The sequence below is a fragment of the Rhyacophila brunnea genome, unplaced genomic scaffold (assembly GCF_057557595.1).
Source record: "Rhyacophila brunnea isolate RB1 unplaced genomic scaffold, BYU_Rbru_1.0 scaffold_4, whole genome shotgun sequence".
NCBI classification, from domain to species: Eukaryota; Metazoa; Arthropoda; class Insecta; order Trichoptera; family Rhyacophilidae; genus Rhyacophila; species Rhyacophila brunnea.
The window spans coordinates 30,974,926-30,994,910 of NW_028233068.1; the positions used below are offsets into that span (position 1 = coordinate 30,974,926).

At 33.1% G+C, this 19,985-nt stretch overlaps 2 protein-coding genes across 2 annotated transcripts; both read right to left on the reverse strand.

The window, feature by feature from the left end:
- Positions 1 to 936: 936 nt before the first annotated feature.
- Positions 937 to 4,873, reverse strand: LOC147067245 (protein SHQ1 homolog). Its single transcript, XM_085954469.1, has one exon. It carries the CDS (start codon positions 4,781 to 4,783, stop codon positions 3,344 to 3,346), a length of 1,440 nt encoding a protein of 479 aa, XP_085810595.1. The 5' UTR covers positions 4,784 to 4,873; the 3' UTR covers positions 937 to 3,343.
- A 3,782-nt stretch (positions 4,874 to 8,655) lies between these two features.
- Positions 8,656 to 19,192, reverse strand: MetRS-m (Methionyl-tRNA synthetase, mitochondrial). Its single transcript, XM_085953795.1, has 9 exons — positions 19,056 to 19,192; positions 18,490 to 18,770; positions 17,094 to 17,213; positions 16,320 to 16,428; positions 15,428 to 15,546; positions 15,197 to 15,339; positions 12,986 to 13,191; positions 12,457 to 12,651; positions 8,656 to 10,794 (listed from the first exon to the last, which is right to left on the reverse strand). The coding sequence occupies exons 1-9, from the start codon at positions 19,132 to 19,134 to the stop codon at positions 10,400 to 10,402; spliced, it is 1,647 nt and encodes a 548-aa protein (XP_085809921.1). The 5' UTR covers positions 19,135 to 19,192; the 3' UTR covers positions 8,656 to 10,399.
- Between the last annotated feature and the right edge of the window lie 793 nt (positions 19,193 to 19,985).

Here is a 19,985-nt window from a genome sequence, read left to right on the forward strand (position 1 = left end):
ATAATCCAGTTTATCGGCTATTTTCAAAATGTGTTTTCTGCTGTATTCCGTATAACCGAACAGTACCGAAAAATCTAGGTGTCTGAAGATAGGCTAACCCTTTTACTTGGTGGAAATGCTGCTGAGGATTGCAAAATCAAACCACTTCATCAATCAATGTTTTCTTAAATGTAATGTATGTACATAGGTCCATTTTATTTCACTTATCCTTTGAAATTAACACATATTATTTTAAAAAAATGCATGATTTTAAGTTTTATTCGATTTTTCGACTTACACGAAAACACTGACTTACTGTACAAAAATACAGACAGATTATGACCATCCTCATACATAGCCAAACTGTATAAGAATATTAATTGACTGATAGCAGTTTTATCTTTCTGCTATTTTCTGTCTGTCGGTAATATTAGTGTTTAGGTACTTATTAATATGTTCATCTTATACACTTCTAATAGCAGTCTCACGGTGGCCGAGTTGGTAGAACAGCTATCTATGAAGCTGTAGTATCAGTCCCGCAGCTGGCCAAAAAAATGTGCAGATTATCGGTTATTTTTTGTTACCTTTCGTGTAATGCACTCTTCGCATATCAAACGCCACATTGTGAAAATGTCTTCAAATATTTTTTACGAGGATTAGATGTTAGCCATTTACTTCAACCCCTAGAGTAGATCCATCCAACTGCCATTGAAAGCAGCAAGTGACATGATTATCCGTGACCCGTTGTCATCAAATGTGTCATGAGATAGTTATGGAAAATAATGTTCCTCTTACATTAAAATTTGTATCACTTCTGTGTTCAGATAAAAAGTATTAATTCAATTAGAAGTTATAGATAGAACATTATTTAGTTAATAATGAAAACTATAGCATAGTTCACGACTTACGTTATGGGTTTATAAATAGGTTTGTGAAAAGAAAAACAAGATTACAGACATAAATTTTTTATATTGAAATATTAATAAGTACAACATGATAAAAATATACCTAAAATACATTTTTTCCAAAACAAATAAAAATGAGTATGTGCCAGAAGTGGAAGTGTTTTTATAATCTTCAACAACGTCGTTGGCAATGCGTGACAATTGTACACGGAATTCTCATTGTCACTATAAATCATTCCTTCACTTCCACTAAGGTTCTCCAAACACTTGTACGTAATAATATGTATATGGCTAGCCTTTGATGCTTTAAATGCATGATGTACTAGATTTCAGTGTCAACTCAGCAATCCTATTTTATTATTGCTGCCGACTGGAAATCAAAACAATCTACCTTATCGATTACATAGTTGTGTGTACAAAACATTCTCTAAAATGTTCGCATTGCCACTGACTTAATGATGCATTTTGTAGCACTCTCGACTATCAATAAAGATCAGTGATTCCAGGCCCACCCTGGCCTTCCGATTTTTTTTGAATTGGCTGTAACGGTTTTTCATTACACTTCAGGAAGATTCTTTCTACCACGTGTAAAAAAGTTTCACTTCATGGAGTAGAAACCCAAAATGGACATACTTGAATAAACCGATAGAACAAATTCGATACCGTTTGTGATCACTGGACAGTTAATTATTTTTAATTACCTTTTTTTCATGTGCATTTCATAATATATAATCTTTTTTAATATACATAGACTTTCTAGTGCAATAGGTAATATTATAAGGCACTCTTTTTTTTATCAAATTAAATATAATTTGATAGTGAATGAAGACACAAAAATGAATCACATAAAAAATATAAGTTTGCCAAATACTTAAAATAGTGATTATCTTCATATTAAAATCTAATAATCTTAGGCCCTGTATTACATGACAATAAATTAGACAAATATTTAATTTTAACAAAATGTGAATATGTTATAGTTTTCGTAGATTTTTTTTATATTAATAGGAACATCGAGAAATTTAAAAAAATTCGTTGACATTACATTTCACTTATTGACTACACAGAAAAGACAAGTTTATAGGTATAATATATAAAATTTATAAAACCAAATTTATTATAGTACTTGCTTAATCCGCATAATTCAATTACAACCATGGCCGTTTATTTGGAACACGTTGAGACTATTAAATAATATTTTAATTCTATCACATTTTATAATTTGTCAGTGTATTTTGTAAGGAAAAGTAAATTATTTCAAAAAGGTACATACATCTTATTTTATGAAAAATGTATGTAAGTCGTTAATAATATAATAGTTTACATTATTATTTCTTGCATAAATAGTAGTGACCATGTAACCTGGAAACCAGTCCTGATCATTAGTAAATTATGTGGATTAATAATAATTATATATTTTATTTTATGCCTAAAACATTAAACTAAAGTTATACACAGCAAATCATCTTAAAAACTATTAACAACCAGCAGTATATTGTTGTTGTATCATTATTGAAATAAGAAGAATAAACAAACAATATCTCTAATGGATTATGTCACCATGTCGGGGTTGTTAAGCCACTGGGTGTAGCAAGAAACTTTTAGATGAAAATGAGTTATTTATAGGGTTAGATTGTACAGAAATGTCATTTTCAACATGTCAGCAAAGGTTATTCCGTGGTGAAGATACAACATTTATTAGGTAATTAGTGAAAAATATATCAAGAAACTAATAAAAATTTTATTTCCAATTGCTCTTCTGTAAAGTTGCAAATTGTCATTTACACCCTTAGCAATCTCAAAGTATTTCATGTTACCAAGGATCGCCAGATCAGTTTTCATATCTCATTGCAATATTATTATTAATCATGGCAAACATCTTTGATAAAGGTTATATTATGGGTGATTATTAAAATGGTACCACAGTTGTGAGTAAGGTGAATACCATTTTTTCTCATGTGAGGTGTTAATTTGTATTTTGTGTATGGTTCAGTTGATGCCAACCGTACTATAATTTTAATTCCATGAAAAATGTAAAATACTATAATTTTACACCAAATATACCAAAATACTATAATTTTAAAGGATTCAAGACGAAAAATGTTCCTGTACTAAATATTTTTCAAAAATACTATAATTTTTATGCCTTTGTTCTATAATCAGCATAGAAAAAGATGGCAAATGTTTACATCACTTCTGTCATATCGACTTGTCTTACTCAACCCTCCGTTTGTTCTTTCTTGTTACTAGCCCGATCTATCCAACCTTACTCATTATGTTGTAATGGCAAGTAACAGCATAGAAATCGAATAAAAGTATTTTTTTAAATTTCAATAGTTTGAGTGTTCCAAAAATACACCTCAGTATGTAATTAGTTTGTTTTGACATAATAGCTGTTAAGTTTATGTAGCTCACAAACTGAGGCCATTTGACTGATAACCAAAGGCATTTCCCCGATATCATGAGCTACTGCTGTCATCGTCAGAGTCGAGCTCGCTGGATGAATTGGAAGAGGAATCGCTTGAATCGCTGCTTGAATCATAAGATCCAGAGCTGTTTAATGAACCAGAAATAATTTTCGATTTCCCGCATGATTTGTGATCGTCGGATAATTTTAAAGAAGCCATATTTATCGCCATCGTGTTTTCTAAAATCTGTGACTCTTCAACCTGCACCATTTTGGCAGCCTCTTCATATTCGACTAGTTCTAAATTCAAACTAGTCTTGTTTATGGATAAGTTTTCTAGTTTTTGGCAAACCTTTTTATAAGTGTTGTCACTGCATTTTTGTGAGAAAACCAAAAAGTCTCTCATGTACAGTTGGTTGAGAATATATCTGGCATCTTGGCTAGAGTTGAATAATTGGTAAATTTCTATTAAACATTTCACAACTTGTATGCGTCCAATTCTAAATATTTTTGTGACGTCGTCTTTGATTTTGCAGCAAAGTTTAAAGTTTCGGTACATCGGATAAATCAGAGCCCTTCTGCAGCAAGTAACGATGGTTTCCTCCAGGCTTGCGTAAGTTTCAAACCAACTTAACGTAGCAGACAACCGATTAATGGTCCAACTGGATTCAACAGTGTTTTCATTACAAGTTGTTCGCTTTTCGTAACAAAATGCAAACAAAATATCAACCAAATTACACATAACACTTTCAAACTCTTCTTTATTCAATAGATATTCCTTATTGGGTAATTCTTTGAGAATTTCAACTTCAGGGGTGGTGAAATGATGTTCTTTGGTAGAGTCACGACATTCCCATAGTATTTCATATGACAAATATGGTGCGATGAGTTCCTCGTCGAAATAGTCAGCAAGGTAATGATCGGAGGAGAATTTAGAATTTTCATGTTGCTCTCTCATTTCTCTGCGGTCCTCCACTGATATATCTTCGGGTGTTTTCAGCTCAAATATATTCGGAAACTCACCACCTAAATCCCTAAAGGAACCAGCTAATTTATTGGCGAAACCATATGAAAAATTATTATTGACTAATGATGCACCGTTACTAGACATATTGTCAATCTCATCTGACTCGACGATGCCAGTCTCATCCGAAGACCCGATAATTTCAATTAAACTAGGGTTCACATCGGGCATGTCTATTGGCGCCATTAAACTGGTAATCATATTTAGACCTTCAAAATCCTCCCCTTTCGTTTCTTTCTCAAATGTGAAAATGAATATTCCCGTTTCGCATTCATATTTGGCAGTCGATTTCACATTTTCGACAATCCTCCCGGGAAGATGAAGCCGCAAATGGTAAGGAGTAGAAGAAAAAACAAATTCATCGTCGTTAACATAAATCTCAGTCTCCTCGATGTTTGTGTAAGGAGAGTGTATTTGAATTATAACACATTCCGAGTTCTGATCGAGGCTGAATTTAGGAGTCAGCATGATTATATGCTAGAGTGAAATCAGAATATTCACAATGGATTTAATGTTTTTACTCAGCAAAAACTACAACAAACAACGTGCAATCAATGACAGTTGCCAGCAGTGTTGCCAAGTCAAAATTTAAAATTTCAGTAGAATGTGACAAAAAAATTCAGTAGATTTGACAAAATATCAGTAGATTTCAGATTGTGAATACCTACTCATTGAATGACCAATTCTTTTCTGGATTTTCAAAAAAATACACGTAAAGTAATTAACGTCTCGTTTTTTTAGAGTAAAATACCGCGTAAGGTAATTAACGTCTCGTTTTTTTTAGAAAAAATTCAGAAAGTTCAAAAATAATTAGCGAGGGCTTCAAGAAATATTCCATTGCAAATTTATTTTCCAAATTTTCATTGCATTTCATTTCATTTCAGTGCATTAATCATGTCAAGTTTACTATTAACATAATCATGAATTTACTCACAAATATTATGGAAAACACAAATATTAGTAGATTTTAGAAAATGCAATAAGTATATCAGATAGGTATGATTTAAAAATAAGGAAAGAACTCACCTTGTGCAGATAACAAACGACCTTGATGCTACTTTAGAATATTATGGTCTTGTAATAATAATTATGAAATAAAATAACAATAATAAAACTATTCATCACCATCTATTTATTGTTTTATTTATTGTTTGTTTTCGTTATTATTGTTTTCTACACAAAATAATGTTAAGTTTATAATACGATTTATCACTACACTTAAGTAGGCACCTAGTTATTTTTATATCACTGGTTTCACGATTACTACTAAGGACAATTTAAAATGTTTTCTGAATAACAAATGAATCAGGAAAAATATTTTAAGAAGTTCAAAAATAATAGGTATCAATATTAACGAACTTTTAATATTGCTATAACTGCTGCTATCGGAGAATGCTAGAATAAAACTGATGAAAATTAAGGGCACAGTAGAAACCATTTTCGACTGTCTAAACACTCTAAACTCTAAACAATCTGATGAAAACAAAACTATAAAAAGTAGGTACTAGGTAGGTACCCAGTTGTTCCTTGTTCGAGTTTCGAGATCCCATTGTTTGGTGTAATTAAAATAATTCCTAGTTATAGAAAGGAAATCTCTCCATTCGCGATGTTTTATTCAGTTTTATTTTCATTCTAAATTTCATGAGAAAGTTTTAGTTATAGATATGCCACCATAAATTGTCCGGTTTTCGAATTTAGTACTAAGCTCACCACAGTATAAAAAATATTGAATGATATATCAAAATCAGCATGTGGCGCTCTCACTAATCGGAAGACTTATAAATTGTTATATCATATAATTATGTACATTCACCTTTACTTGCTGAAAGGTTCTTGATAAACCTGACCTAAAATTTAAAATTGCTATTCAGTAATTAATACCTAACCAAATTAAATGTTCAAATTTACTTTATGTACCTGAGCCGGATCCAAAAAGTATCATTCATTCGAACTTACGTGCATAAGAAAAATATTTGAAACCAGAAGAAAAAAGTTTTTTTGCGTTCTAAAAAAAATATTTGTGGACAAAAACCCTTTGTACTAACAATGATTGAAATGTTTGAATAATGTCTCTTGTTCTTCGGTTTCCTTCTTATCAGCTTATCACTTAACAATGATGCAATTGTTCATCCCCATTAAATTTTATTTTTGCTGGTAGGTAGGTATTAATTTATTATTTTCTAAGCAATGATGATGTCAGTGGGTTAAAATGCCGGTATTGGGTAGCGTAACAATGCATCCTTTGTTAATTTAGAAGCGTGTATCCAAATCAACAAAGGCGTGCGTAAATCTTTTCAACTTTATTAATAAATTCACCATCGTTGACTTAAAAATATGGGAAATAGCCAAATATCAGTAGATTTCATGAATTTCGAAAAAAAATCAAAAATTCAGTATATTGGCAAAAAATATCAGTAGATCTACTGAAATTTCAGTAGACATGGCAACGCTGGTTGCCAGCCAGTACCTACCAGTGTTGCCATCTTTTCAAAGTGTAATTATAGTACAGAGCCTCTAAAATTATAGTATTTGGGGGAAAAATATAGTACGCGTTGTCATTCGATTGAAAATGTATAGGTTTTTTGTTTCTCAAAAAAAAATAACGAAGAATTTGAGATACTCAAAAACCCCTTTTTATTTAGGTACGTCTTCCGACCAAAAGTGCTTACGGAAGAATTCAAGAAATTTCATTTTAAACCAAAGTCAAGTGATTTTTTTACGTTTTTCAAGCAATTTTTTCCCATGTACTCCAAATCTTCTTATATTGAGAAATTATAGTACTTTACGCCAATTTATCTAACGGAAATAAGGAAATTTTACTGCTTTTACCTTTTTTTCCGATATTCAAAATTATAGTATTTTGGGGGTACTATACCTGTTTTATATCGTACATAGTACGCGGACCGAAATTATAGTACAAATACTATAATTATAGTACGGTTGGCAACACTGGTACCTACAGGATACCATAGACATTTTTTGTTTGACAGAAATTGACATAGACAACAGTTCATATTTGCTTATGAATACATTACAAGGGATACTTAATAAAATATTAAAAAAATAAACCTTCCATCTTTCAATAATATCGATCGTGCTTAGCCAAAAAGATATTAGTGACAATTTGCAACGTTTTTTATCGGTTTTGTCATATATTTTTCACTAACTACCTGCCCAGAAATGGTTGTAACTTAAGTACACTTGGACCGAGTGCCATCCAAGCGATAGCTTCATACTAATTATTCCTATCCAAGCTAACTTGGAGTACTTGGACCGTGTCAGCGCGGCTTTAAGCACTTTCAGAAAGCTGAATATGACTTCATTTTAAATAATCTTTAGCGGTCTCATTGTAAAGGGACGAGACCACCATAGTGGGATGGCCAGGAGGTGCAGCGCTCAAAATGGAAAAGTTTACTCAACAATTTTTTGAAAATATTTACATAGTGACATCCCCGGGGTTCCAGAGGCTAGCTCAGGTGTCCATCGAACCCCGGATTCACAAAAAAAGAAATTCAAACGATTGGAGTGTAAATAAAACTCAGTCTTTCGTGCTCGTAACGTGGTCTTCTTATATTTTACATTTTCTTTAAACGTTTACATATTTTGTTTTAACAATAAGTTTCGCAGGTCCCATCCTATCGGAAAGGGGACGCTTACTAATTACTTTTTTTCTTTTTCAAACTTCGCGTACCCACGCCATTCCAGCAAAAAGGACTCTCGTGATTGGCCAAATTTTATCGCGTGATCTTTGATTCGGCGAATCACGAGCCTGACCCTGGCGCAGGCGCGTCGAAATTTGGACGTTGCCGACAAGCGCGGCAAAATTTATTATATTTAAATACTTATATTTAGTCTTAAAATTATCGCTTTCATCCATCATCATTTATACTTTTTAAATTAAATTAAATTTATCTTAATTACACCTCCGCCCAATATGTGATTTTCGCACACCGGACGAAGGCTCTTACTTATAAATAAAAAATACTTACGTGGTTGAGCAAGGAATCAGATTAGATGTTTTATGAAGCCGTTTCTAGAGGTCAGGGTTACGTTTCGACTTAAGCTACTAAATGATTATTTTACACCGGGAGAAGCCCGCCTGTAACAGGGGTGTATCAATTGGTATAAAATTTTATGTGTATTTTATAAAAATAAGTGTGTTAGATTTTTTGTTGTATAGCCTATCTAGCTCAAACGGTCAAATTATTTTTTCCACGAGACGGAGCGATAATTTTACCGAGTTCACGAACTGGAACGGCGCTCCGGTGCGCTCCAGTACATTTCGAGCCCTGAGGATGTGTAGATAAAGTCATCAGGAGGAGATATGGAAAACGAGATTTGGTGGTTGCTCCAATGGACGGAGGAGCGTGTTTTATTTACAGCGTAAACGGTTGGTACAAGAGAGCTATGTTACAATACTTTATGATAATGTTCCGAGGTTCGAGGCTAGGTAGAATGAGATGCTGTGCGGAGCGATACAGAGACTGAGATACCTACTAACAGACTGGGAAATGGTAATCAAGTGACCTGTCCAATCAATTATGATCTGCTAATTATTGACGGACGCACTATTGAATAATATCGTCTATATAAGTTCAATACCACGGATGAACCAATATGTTGAAAATACGTATTTTTGGCGCTCTCGGTTAAACGGCGCAAGCCGCATTGATTAGTGCATTCAAATTTTGAAATTTACCAATAGACTACTTGCATCATAAAAATAGCAAAAAAAGCATAAAATCAATACGGTGTATGAATTATCCATACTAAAGAAGCAAGCAAGATCGCGTATATCTCTGATCCAATACAGCGGACAAACGGAGAGTGGCAGCAATACCGCGTTAGGTTCAACTGATTTACAAAATAATCCAATGGCAATTAATTTGCAGATGCTTACGATAGTAAAAATATATTTTCTAATATAAAACAGGAAGACAAAATAAACTGCATTTAAATTTAATTTTTATGTATTTTATTGACGAAATTACAAGGTTTTTTGTCCCTCCTGATCGGTATTAAACTTACATAGACGATATGTTGAAATGACTATTCAATAAAATGCGAATCAGATATTTTATTGAGTGTGTGATAATTAGACACTTCGCTGACTATTGTTGTAATGAATTTTTAAGAAATAATATTATAATTATTGCAGTCAGTTATTTCGTTAAGTTTACGATAATCGAATACAGGCTGATTCTAGGTAGGTGAAAATGAATATTAATAACCACCTTAGACGGATGGGTCATATGAGGCGTCTAATTCAAAAAAGCGATAAGTCCACATTTGGTCAAAATCGAGAAAAAAATACACACGTATTCTTTGTATAATTTTACACAATATGTATTGATCTACAAATTCCAAAATGCGACATAACCCTACGAAAATACACTACATAAAAAATTAAGTTATTACACAAAGCGACAAGTCCGTGTTTCATAATATTTAAAGCTTGGTTGATTTCGCGCGTGTTTCAGTCAACCAATAAGGGAACGTTCAATATTGAAAAGGGCGTCTCCCATGCTGTAGCATCTGGTAAACTCATGACAGTGCCACGGAAATATGTGCCTTATGCGGAATAAATTTAAAGTGAGGTACAAATAGCGCTACGTCCAATTTTATTTTGCCTATATTTATTACATTTAAGAGTTCATCGACTGAAACAAATTGCCATTTGGTTCTAATTTCGATATAGAATACAACGGAAAAAATAATCTTATGTTAATACAAATAATTGAAGCTTGAAACATAAAAACGTTGTTTCCCAAAAATATTGAATTGTGAACTTGTCGCTTTTTGTAATTAGACGCCTCATATTATACACAGAATAGATGAATCGCGCATGACAAGGAAACTGACATTCAGGAAGTCAAAGCACAGACCCGATATTCCTTGTACAGTAATAGTATCGAATGTGATTTATATCTACAGGCATTTCTATGCTATTAGCTGGGTATGCCCTTCATAAAGGCATATCAATAAAATTATTTGTTATGCTGTGTCTACTTTAAAACAAAATTGTATATTCTTTAATAAATTTAATGACATATTATCCATTTCTAACTAATAACAATATTTTTTTTATCCCAAACTGGCTATTTTTTCTTTATCCAGCACTATTTTTTGAAACAGAGTGAGTTTATCATTCGAAATGTTTCTCTTCTCTGTCATTCCACCATCCTGCCAACTTATGGTCCCAATGTGGTCCCAGTTTCTGGTATCTGCAGGAATTGACAATTTATTCAACATCTTCACGGACATCTCTGGAATAATGGGTTGAAGTATTATACCGGCGATTCTTAATGTCTCGATAGTCATATGCAGGACCACATCGAGATGCTTTTGCTGCTCTGGCAATTTTTTCATGACCCATGGTTTTTGATATTCAAAAAACACATTTGCCGCTTGAAGGGTCAACATGACATTTTCAACTACCAAGTGGAAGTTGTAATTTGAATAATGCTTGTGACACAGATCTGAAAATATAAATAGCTAATGATACATAAATTTAAAAATTGAAATGAAATTGAAATTATGACATAGGCAAATAAAAAGGCTCACCGAAATATCAACATTAATAAATATCTATCAACAAACATTATCTACAATATTTTTGATATATGAAATGAAAATTTATTCTTATACTCAGTGGTGCAGTGGGCCCAGACCATGCCGGATCAACACTCTGGCACTTTTTCAAACAGTTCTGTTTAATATTATTTTACACACAATAATGTTGAGTAACATTGTGTTGTTGTTATTTTTAACATGGGAAACAAATCGAGAACTTGAATACATTTACATTCAAACCCAATACAGTGGGTGTGAAAATATGAAAAAATATTAAAAAAACTGATTAAACAGTCCAATTCGGAAGTGATTATGAGAAAAATTGGTGTTGGTTCCTTCAAGCGCTTTACCCAATTCGATCATCCACATCCATCATCTTAAATTGATACACTGACCACATGGCTAACTTCTGACTGACATTGTTCTACAATTCTTAAAACATAACACTTTAAGATAGGGAATAGGTAGCTAATGCTTCGGGACTTTTTTATTTAGCACTACACTGTATTCCTTATGCCCCTGATTCGTTGTGGAGCATTGAGGGTACAGACAGATGTCTGTCAAAATATGGTGGCTCAGAATAAAGTAAAAAAAAATATTTACGAGCTGTTGGTGGTAATTAGGTAATGTAGAATCTATCAACGGGTAATGACATCTGTTCTTGTAAGCAACCACTACAGTATCATGAAACAATCAATACAAAATATTGACGACCGGGTTCGTTGAATTTCAAATAAGTCTACAAATTGAGACTTTAAAATCACGCGCCATTGTCACATTTGAAAATGGTTCACAAATAAGGTGAAGCTATAGTTATACATGTGGTTAAACAGCCTCTCACCTTTCACATTATAAGAAAAACTACTCCACGTACTATATAACATCACTATTTTCGCTCCAAAGTTCACATCGGTAATTTGAGATATTATGATACTCTACAGCAGTGGTTCTCATGTACCAGAGGATTTTGCTGCGGCCACCAACACTTTACAGAATAATATTTCAAAAATTTATTTATAAAATTGGTTGAATACCCATAACTTTCCACGCTCAAATGATCCATAATAACAATCGATTTTTCCTACTACTGTATACTGTGAAAGATCATTCAGTGTAATACACTTCATAAAAAACAAATATCGAAGCCGGTTGACAGATGTAAACTTAGAAGCAGCCGTGCGGCTCGCATTGGAAAAATGGAGTATTGAGGAATTTCCATTTGCATTATTTTTAAATAAATAGTTACCTATGTAGTAAAATGTTCAAATGTCTTTTATTAAATGGACTTTTCTATAAATAAATTGATCCATTTTTTTTAGTAAATAAAATGTAGCTTTAATTTTTTCAATGACAACAAAAGTGAAGTTTGGATTGCATGGCCGCAGCCACCAGACGTTTCTATATAACTGTCAATGTCAATTGTGCGTCCACAGTAAATTTTCACGTGAGAACCACTACTCAATTCAAAATCTCAAACATTCATGTTCTGTTATATCAGGTTTTGTTTATTCGTGAAACTAAATCAACTTAAAAAAACATTTAATTTCTACCACTATAAATTATTTTACCTGGTAATCTGTTAACAGATTCTATTAATTTGCTTCCTGTGTCACACTTTCTGATTTCTCTGAACTCTTCAGGGTGTAAATAAGGGAATTCTTGTCGTGGATTTAACGCTAGACCAGTGCATCTATTCAAAAGATTTCCCATGGTATCAGCGAGATGTGCATTCAATATTCTCGACATTTTGACTTCATTGTAATCTGTGTAAGTATTAGAAAGAAATTTATTTATTTTAACACAATGAAACTATAAATTAATTTAATTAAATATTTATCTTGAATTTTAATTCTACAAATTGCTTTAGCTATGAATTGATAACTACTTTGGTTTTTGCGCCATTATGAAAACTAATCTTAGTAAAATAAAATTCTACTGAGTAACGTAAATTCCGTTGGTTATTAAGACATCATTTAAAAAAAAATATGGCCTTAAAATTAAATATTGAAAAGAACATTGACATGTTGAAAGGGGACAGCTAATAATTTAGTATGGTTTGCTTTACATAAAATTATGTTAGAGATTAAGAAATATTACTCAAATCAGTCTGAAGTGATCCTTCCTTGAGCATGGAATATCGCAAGGCTTCCAATCCGCCCAGTGTGTCGTATGGACTGACAACATTGTCAAGAGATTTCGACATCTTGCGGTCGTCCACTATCCAATGGCCGTGGCAAAGAATACTTTTAGGGGGCTCTAGACCTGCGGCTATTAAAAATGCAGGCCAATATAAGGCGTGGAATCTGTGAATTGGAACACAAAATATGACATGAATGAATCATGTAATAGAAATATTACATGACATTGATACCAGGGCTGCGCATTCTGTATAAGCATTTAAGCCTATCCGCCACTTCACAAGGAAAAAATACAGGTCACCAAATATGAAATTATGGATACAATTAAGTACCTACATAATACTCTCTCATACAATAATACAAGCTTTCATGTTCTGAACCACTACCTGGGTCACATACCTAACAGTAAATGTATTGTTATAACAATACTATTTCAACATATAAACAATCATTACATTTTACCAGCTACCAATACGGATAATCATCAATAGATGACCCAATGTGAGTCTTGGCCACCTCCAGGAAACATCTTCACTCCACTCTGTCTGTTGCAAACTCCCTCCACCACCAATAGCCTCAGGAACACTGTGTTTCCTTCCACATAGTCCAAACACCACAGTCTAGGTCTTCTAACCCTCCTTATCCCTACTGGTCTGTTGAAGAGGAGCCTCTATGATGATTGGGTGTCTTCCATCCTTAAGACATGGCCTGCCTAGTGGAGGTGCCCTACTTTCATGTGTGAGACGACAGGGGGATCATCATACAACGCTTACAATTCGTAGTTGTACGCTTCCTAAGATCTTTCACCTACCGCCAACAAGCATGCTTGTGCAATTGTTTGACTCTGGTATTCATCACGTATTATAAAGATTGCTTTACGGCATGTGTTTTGCTCACACCGTGAACTTTGTCAACTATGAATACTGAAATTTACATTTGAATTTAAGTAATGTTATAATGTTTAATAATAAAATTATGTACTATGTGGCGAGGATGGAAAAGAAACTATTCAGGCGGTCCTTGACTTTCGTACATTCTTCTTTCGTACATTTCTTAAAATATAGATTTTTGTCGATAATGCATAAACTGTACGATTTCAAGCAAAATCACTTTCTTTCGTTAGGACGAGTGCTGATGTGTTGTAAATTTTTCCAGTTTATTTGATTATGAATGTGTAAATATTTCGACCTTATAAATTTATAAACATGAGTGAGAAACGAAGAAACTGCAGTGTCGATACGGACACAAAGAAACAATGACTCACATCAAACTTCATAGATAGAGACAATGATAGAAATAATTAGGCATTCTGAGAGCAGCGAAACTTTTGTTTTAATCAGCCATTTATGAGAGAGAAGTATGACTTAAACCGGTGTATGTTCAATTTTGAAAAATAATATTATAATTAAGAAATATGGAAAATTTTGGAAATATATTATCTTCAAAGATTGTTTCCAAAAGACACGGCATAGTGATGGATGAAATGGAGATTTTTGTCATCATGGATTGATGATCAACATCAAGAAGATGTTCCTCTGAATTTTTCAATTATTCAAGCTAAGGCTATTAGTTTGCATGAAGATTGAAAGACTCGATTAAAAAAAGATTTTAACATGGAATTTCAAGCAAGTGAAGGCTGGTTCGACAAATTTAAACTAAGGTATTCTTTAAACTTTACATAATATTAAATTCACTGGAGAAGTTACCAGTGCAGATAATGATACTGCAAATGAATTCATTTCCTCATTGTCCAAAATATTTTAAAATACACTATATGCTGTTATTTTACATTGCTCATTTGTACATTCAACATTCATACACATTTTCAGGAACCAATTATGTACGTAAGTCGAGGACCGCCTGTAATTGTGGTCCGTTAATTATGAATATCTAAGGTTATAATTGAAATCTTCCTTTGCTTGCTGCATATGCTGCATAACTCGTAAAAAATATAGGAATTATTTTGTTTCATAAAAGTAGTTTCTGCGTACTATTTTTATACTAAAATATGATAAGCCAAGGTAATATATTTTTTATCAAAAACATTCTCTCATTGTGCGCCACTTAATCATTTTTTTGACTGAACAAAAGTTTTAGATCAAATGATATAAAAATAAATTAGCTTTGTAGTATTTAAATGTGAATGCAAGTAATGTAAGTGTCACAATACTTTAATATATCTTTCCCAACGACGTGTACATTTGCAGGCCATGCAAAGTTTTGTTGCGTAGTATCAGGATAGCCGAGCACAGTCAAATAATTGATGAGAGCATCCAACCAAACATAAACACTTTGATCGGGGTCATCAGGGACCTGAAAATGATTTCGAGAATCACTAACAGTCAGCCAAATATTATTAATAATAATGAAAACAATGGATGATTAAAACATGTGAATATACCTTAATTGCCCAATTCACTCTGTTGGATGGTCTACTGATTGAAATGTCGGGTAGATTATTAAAATGGTCTATATTGTCCAATAGAATTGACAAATACTTTTTAGGTTGGATAGTGTTACCTGTAAACAATAAATTTCAAGTAAGTATATTCAAATTGTCATCTAATCTATATTATGTATTGTTGTATTATTCGCCCACGGTGGCCGCGCGGCATAAGCGTTGGACTATCATGCCGTGGGTCCCAGGTTCGAATCCTGGGTCTGGCAAGTACACATATTGTTTTTCAATATGTGTGTGAGTCAGGGTATGGACCTTATAGGTTGAGCAAGTGGCTGACATCCATTTCTCGTAAAAACAAAATCTGTTAATACAAACCTCTACTCTGTGGAGGCCCATATGATCCTATTAGGATTGGACATGGTCGAAGAAGAAGAAGTATTCTTCATAACACAGGGTCGTAACCACTCTGAAACACTTCATTACCCACTGAATCAGCTGTCTTCCGCAAGTCTCACGAATATGCTTTTATCCACTTGATTTTAAAAGTATTTTATTTAAACAATTAATACATGTCGAGAGAGCTTACCTGAAAGTGGGTAAGGGACATTTATTGAGAATGAGTCACTTTTTATTGGTTTTACAATCCGATGTGAAGCTTTGTCACTTCACAGAGGTTTTTAAAGTCTTTTTTTATGAAAAATGGATATTAGCCATTTGCTCAAACTATTACGTCCATTCTCTCAGTCTAAACATGCATCCAAAAACAACATGTGAATTTGCAAAACCTGGGATTCGGTCCTGAGACCAGTGATTTCATAAGTGAACATGTTACCACACGTCCATCAAAAAGTAACTGAATATTATGATAAGTAAATTAAAAATACTTTCTTACTGTGTGAGAACCAGTGTTTCAAGTCAGCTTTGAGTGAGCTTAACTTGAACATGTAATTCTTTTCCTCAGTCCATTCCACCGGATGCCCCGATTCAATTGATACTTTTACCTTAAATTTTCAAGGAGAGTATGAATATTAAAACAAAAGATCATGATGATCAACCCTATCATTATTTAACATTCAAATAACTAAATAAACAATAATTATTATGATTATAAAAAAGTCAACTAATATATAAAATTTATATAATATATATTAAAACACAGGATGGAAGTATCTTGTCAATGTCGATTTTTATTTTGGAGAATATTATGAATTCATTATGCAATAATATTGATCTTTTTTATAGCGTATTCAATTCAATAATAAATTCTAGGATCACATTGATACAAACATTTATGGAAGACTTCTGAAACGAACCAGAACCAGCATTTGGCGGCTTTAATATATAGAGTTAGATACAAAAATCTACTATTGAATCTCATTGTTTTGCATTTTAAAAAAGTATCTTCTAGTACCCTGCTAATCTGGAGCTTGGCTATTTCCGAGACGGTCTTATCATGCTGGGCCATCTAGCGCAGGTGACAGCTAAAGTGAAGTCATGTGAAACAGTTGGGAATCAACATGCAGGACAGGAAGACGTTTAAAACGAACACACTATCTGTTCATTATATGGACTTCTGGGGTTACTCGGTGTATACCTGCTAGACTACACCGCTAATCATCATATTAATATGTATTTATTCATTACTTCAAGTATTTAAAGTACATACCGTTTTCCCATCTCTTGTTTCATCTTTCAAGTGTGTATCTGTTAAAAATGTTTCATCACTAACGCAGTACCACCCAGAATACCCAGATTCATAAATAAAACCTCCGCTTTTAAGTTTATTCTGAAATAACAAGCAAAATTTATTTAAATGATTGTCATTATCAATGGGTTCTGCCTTCTTCCAACAACTCTCTCGGCCTATATCTATCCAAAATGATTAATTTCCAAATCGGTACCCCAAGCTTAGATACAGTCATCGATACCATCTTGCCAGTGATTTTTTGGCCTGATTTTACTCCTACATCCTATTGGATTCATAGAGATTACTCTCATTGACACTGCAAGGTTAGTGGGGATGATTCTCATAATCTTGGTAGATTGAACTACAATGGAATCTTCATAATTTTTAGACAACATTGTATTTTGCACTGTTTTTAGCGCTAGATTTTAATTTTCATGATGGCCGAGTGGTAACGTGTCAGCTTATAATGTCGCGGGTCCCGGGTTTGAATTCTGGGTCTGGCAAATTCAAATGTTGTCTTTCAATGTGTGTTTCGAAACAGAGTGTTCTTTTATGCCATTATTTTCATACGTTTGGCTCCATCTCTATACAAAAATGTTTTTTTCAATATCATTGGTTACTTCACTAAGTTACGTCACTAAAAACTTCACTACAAACAAAGGTTTTCATTTTGATGTCGTAATAAAATTAAATACAAATTATATCTTATATCTTCTAAAAAATGCTTTCAAAAAATGACGCCTAACAGGACTCATCCATTGGATTCTGGCCAATGTCATTTACCAATTGAGTCACCTGCATCATATCTAATTATGACGAAATTAACTTGAATTCATACATCTGAAGCACTTCACATATTGCGTTAATATTGGTTATCGGCTTTTCAAACTATGTTTCATTCTCAAATCCTCACTTGTAAATTATTCGTTGAATAAAAAAATAGGGTAAATGTGGCCCAGATGCCCGCATGAGTTTTTATAACTTTCTTTTTAGGCCAAACCAAACCTAACCTAACCTAACCTACCCAACCTAATACAACCTAATATAATCTTAGTGTGTGATAATAATACATCGAAATATATGAAAAATTCAAATTTTATATGAACAATTATTGTTCTAATGGATTTAAGTTTTGTACTATTCCATAGAATTAATATTAACAATTATTGAATCAAAAAGCATCTGCATTGACAGAAAAATGTATTTAATAATATAATTGTCTACATGGAATAATCTGTTTTCGTAAAAAGAAAATTATAAAAGCTCATGCGGGCATCTGCAGCATAATTACTAAAAATAGTTCATTAAATACAAAATAAATAGTTGTAAACAATGATTTTAAATAAATTGTAGTGTGATTTTTTTTTTAATTTACCCAAAAATGTTGCACAGCACTTTTATGCTGCTCATCAGTTGTTCTTATAAACCGAGTATAATCGATTCCGGTATCTTGAAACAGTTTCTTGTACTGTTCTGAAATAGTGTTGCAATATTCATCGACAGGTTTGTTGTGCTTTGCAGCCGCTTGTTGCACTTTAGTGCCATGCTCATCTGTCCCAGTGCTGAATATGATGCGTCTCGCAGGATGGGTTAGTTTCTCAAATCTTTGAATTGTATCAGCTATAACAGCGGAGTACAGATGACCTATATGTGGCTCTGTAAAAGATACTATAGGTAGTCAAACTAATAGGTGGATTCCATAATAAGTTATTGATGCTGATGAGAAACAACGTTTACACATATTAAGGACTTGAGTATGTAAATAATTTATTCCGTGAGCAGGTGATGTAAATTTCTTCATTTAAGGGAACAATAGAATAATGTTATTAATAAAGACGTAACATTGTTATTATTCTAGAGTAGGTGTAGTCGACAATTTTGTACGTGTATCGGGCGTAACGTTGAAAATATTTGTACCACACATAAACAGCTTATACTTACTCGCATTGACATAGAAAATAGGCGTCGTTATGTAAAATGATTGACTATGTTTACTAAATAATTTGCAATTTAACCTCATCTTTTTGAATCTTGTTACAAAAATTGACAGATCTCATAATGCTGCCAGTTGTCATCCCAATTTTATTTAAATATCACTTTGCAACAAATTTTATCAGGTCAAAATATATTTTAGTGATTTTATATTTTATTAAGATTCTACTAAAATCATGGTAATTATTATTATACTACTCGCTAATGTGAGTTTTTCATAGCTGAGGGGCTTTATTTTCAAAGATTTCTTTTGGCAGCATGCATAGATAAGGACATAGACTAATATACTATATAAGAATAAAATGGCAGCACCAGCCAGTGCTGCCAACCGTACTATAATTATAGTATTTGTACTATAATTTTCGTCTGCGTACTATGTGCGACATAAAACAGGTATAGTACGCCCAAAATACTATAATTTTGAAAATTCGGAAAAAAGTTGGCAATAGATAAAAAATACCCCTAAAGCAGTTCGGGAGAACTAGAATACTTACCTCTTTGTACTAACAATATTTGTCTAAAGAAACGAGACGTTACTTAATTACTTTCCATGAGAGTTTTAGTCTAAAAAAAGGATACGTTCACCACTCTCCATTTGAAATCGAGAGGCCCGCGGCGAAAAATTTCTTCTAAAATAAACAAGCCGTCTGCGAAAAATTGAGCAGCCTGCGGTCCTCCGCGGAATTTCTCGATGGTAGTTCGTAGTTCCATTCCCCCACCTACCTTTTCTTTTAATTGAGACCTTGTGAGGTCTGAGAGGCAGACCTCGGTTTCCTAACTATTATTTCTAGGGTTGGGTCTTGTGAGTACATTAATGCCCTTTCCCACATGTAATCTAGCTAAATATTGAGCTGTTGAATTTACATTTTCCTTCGCTTT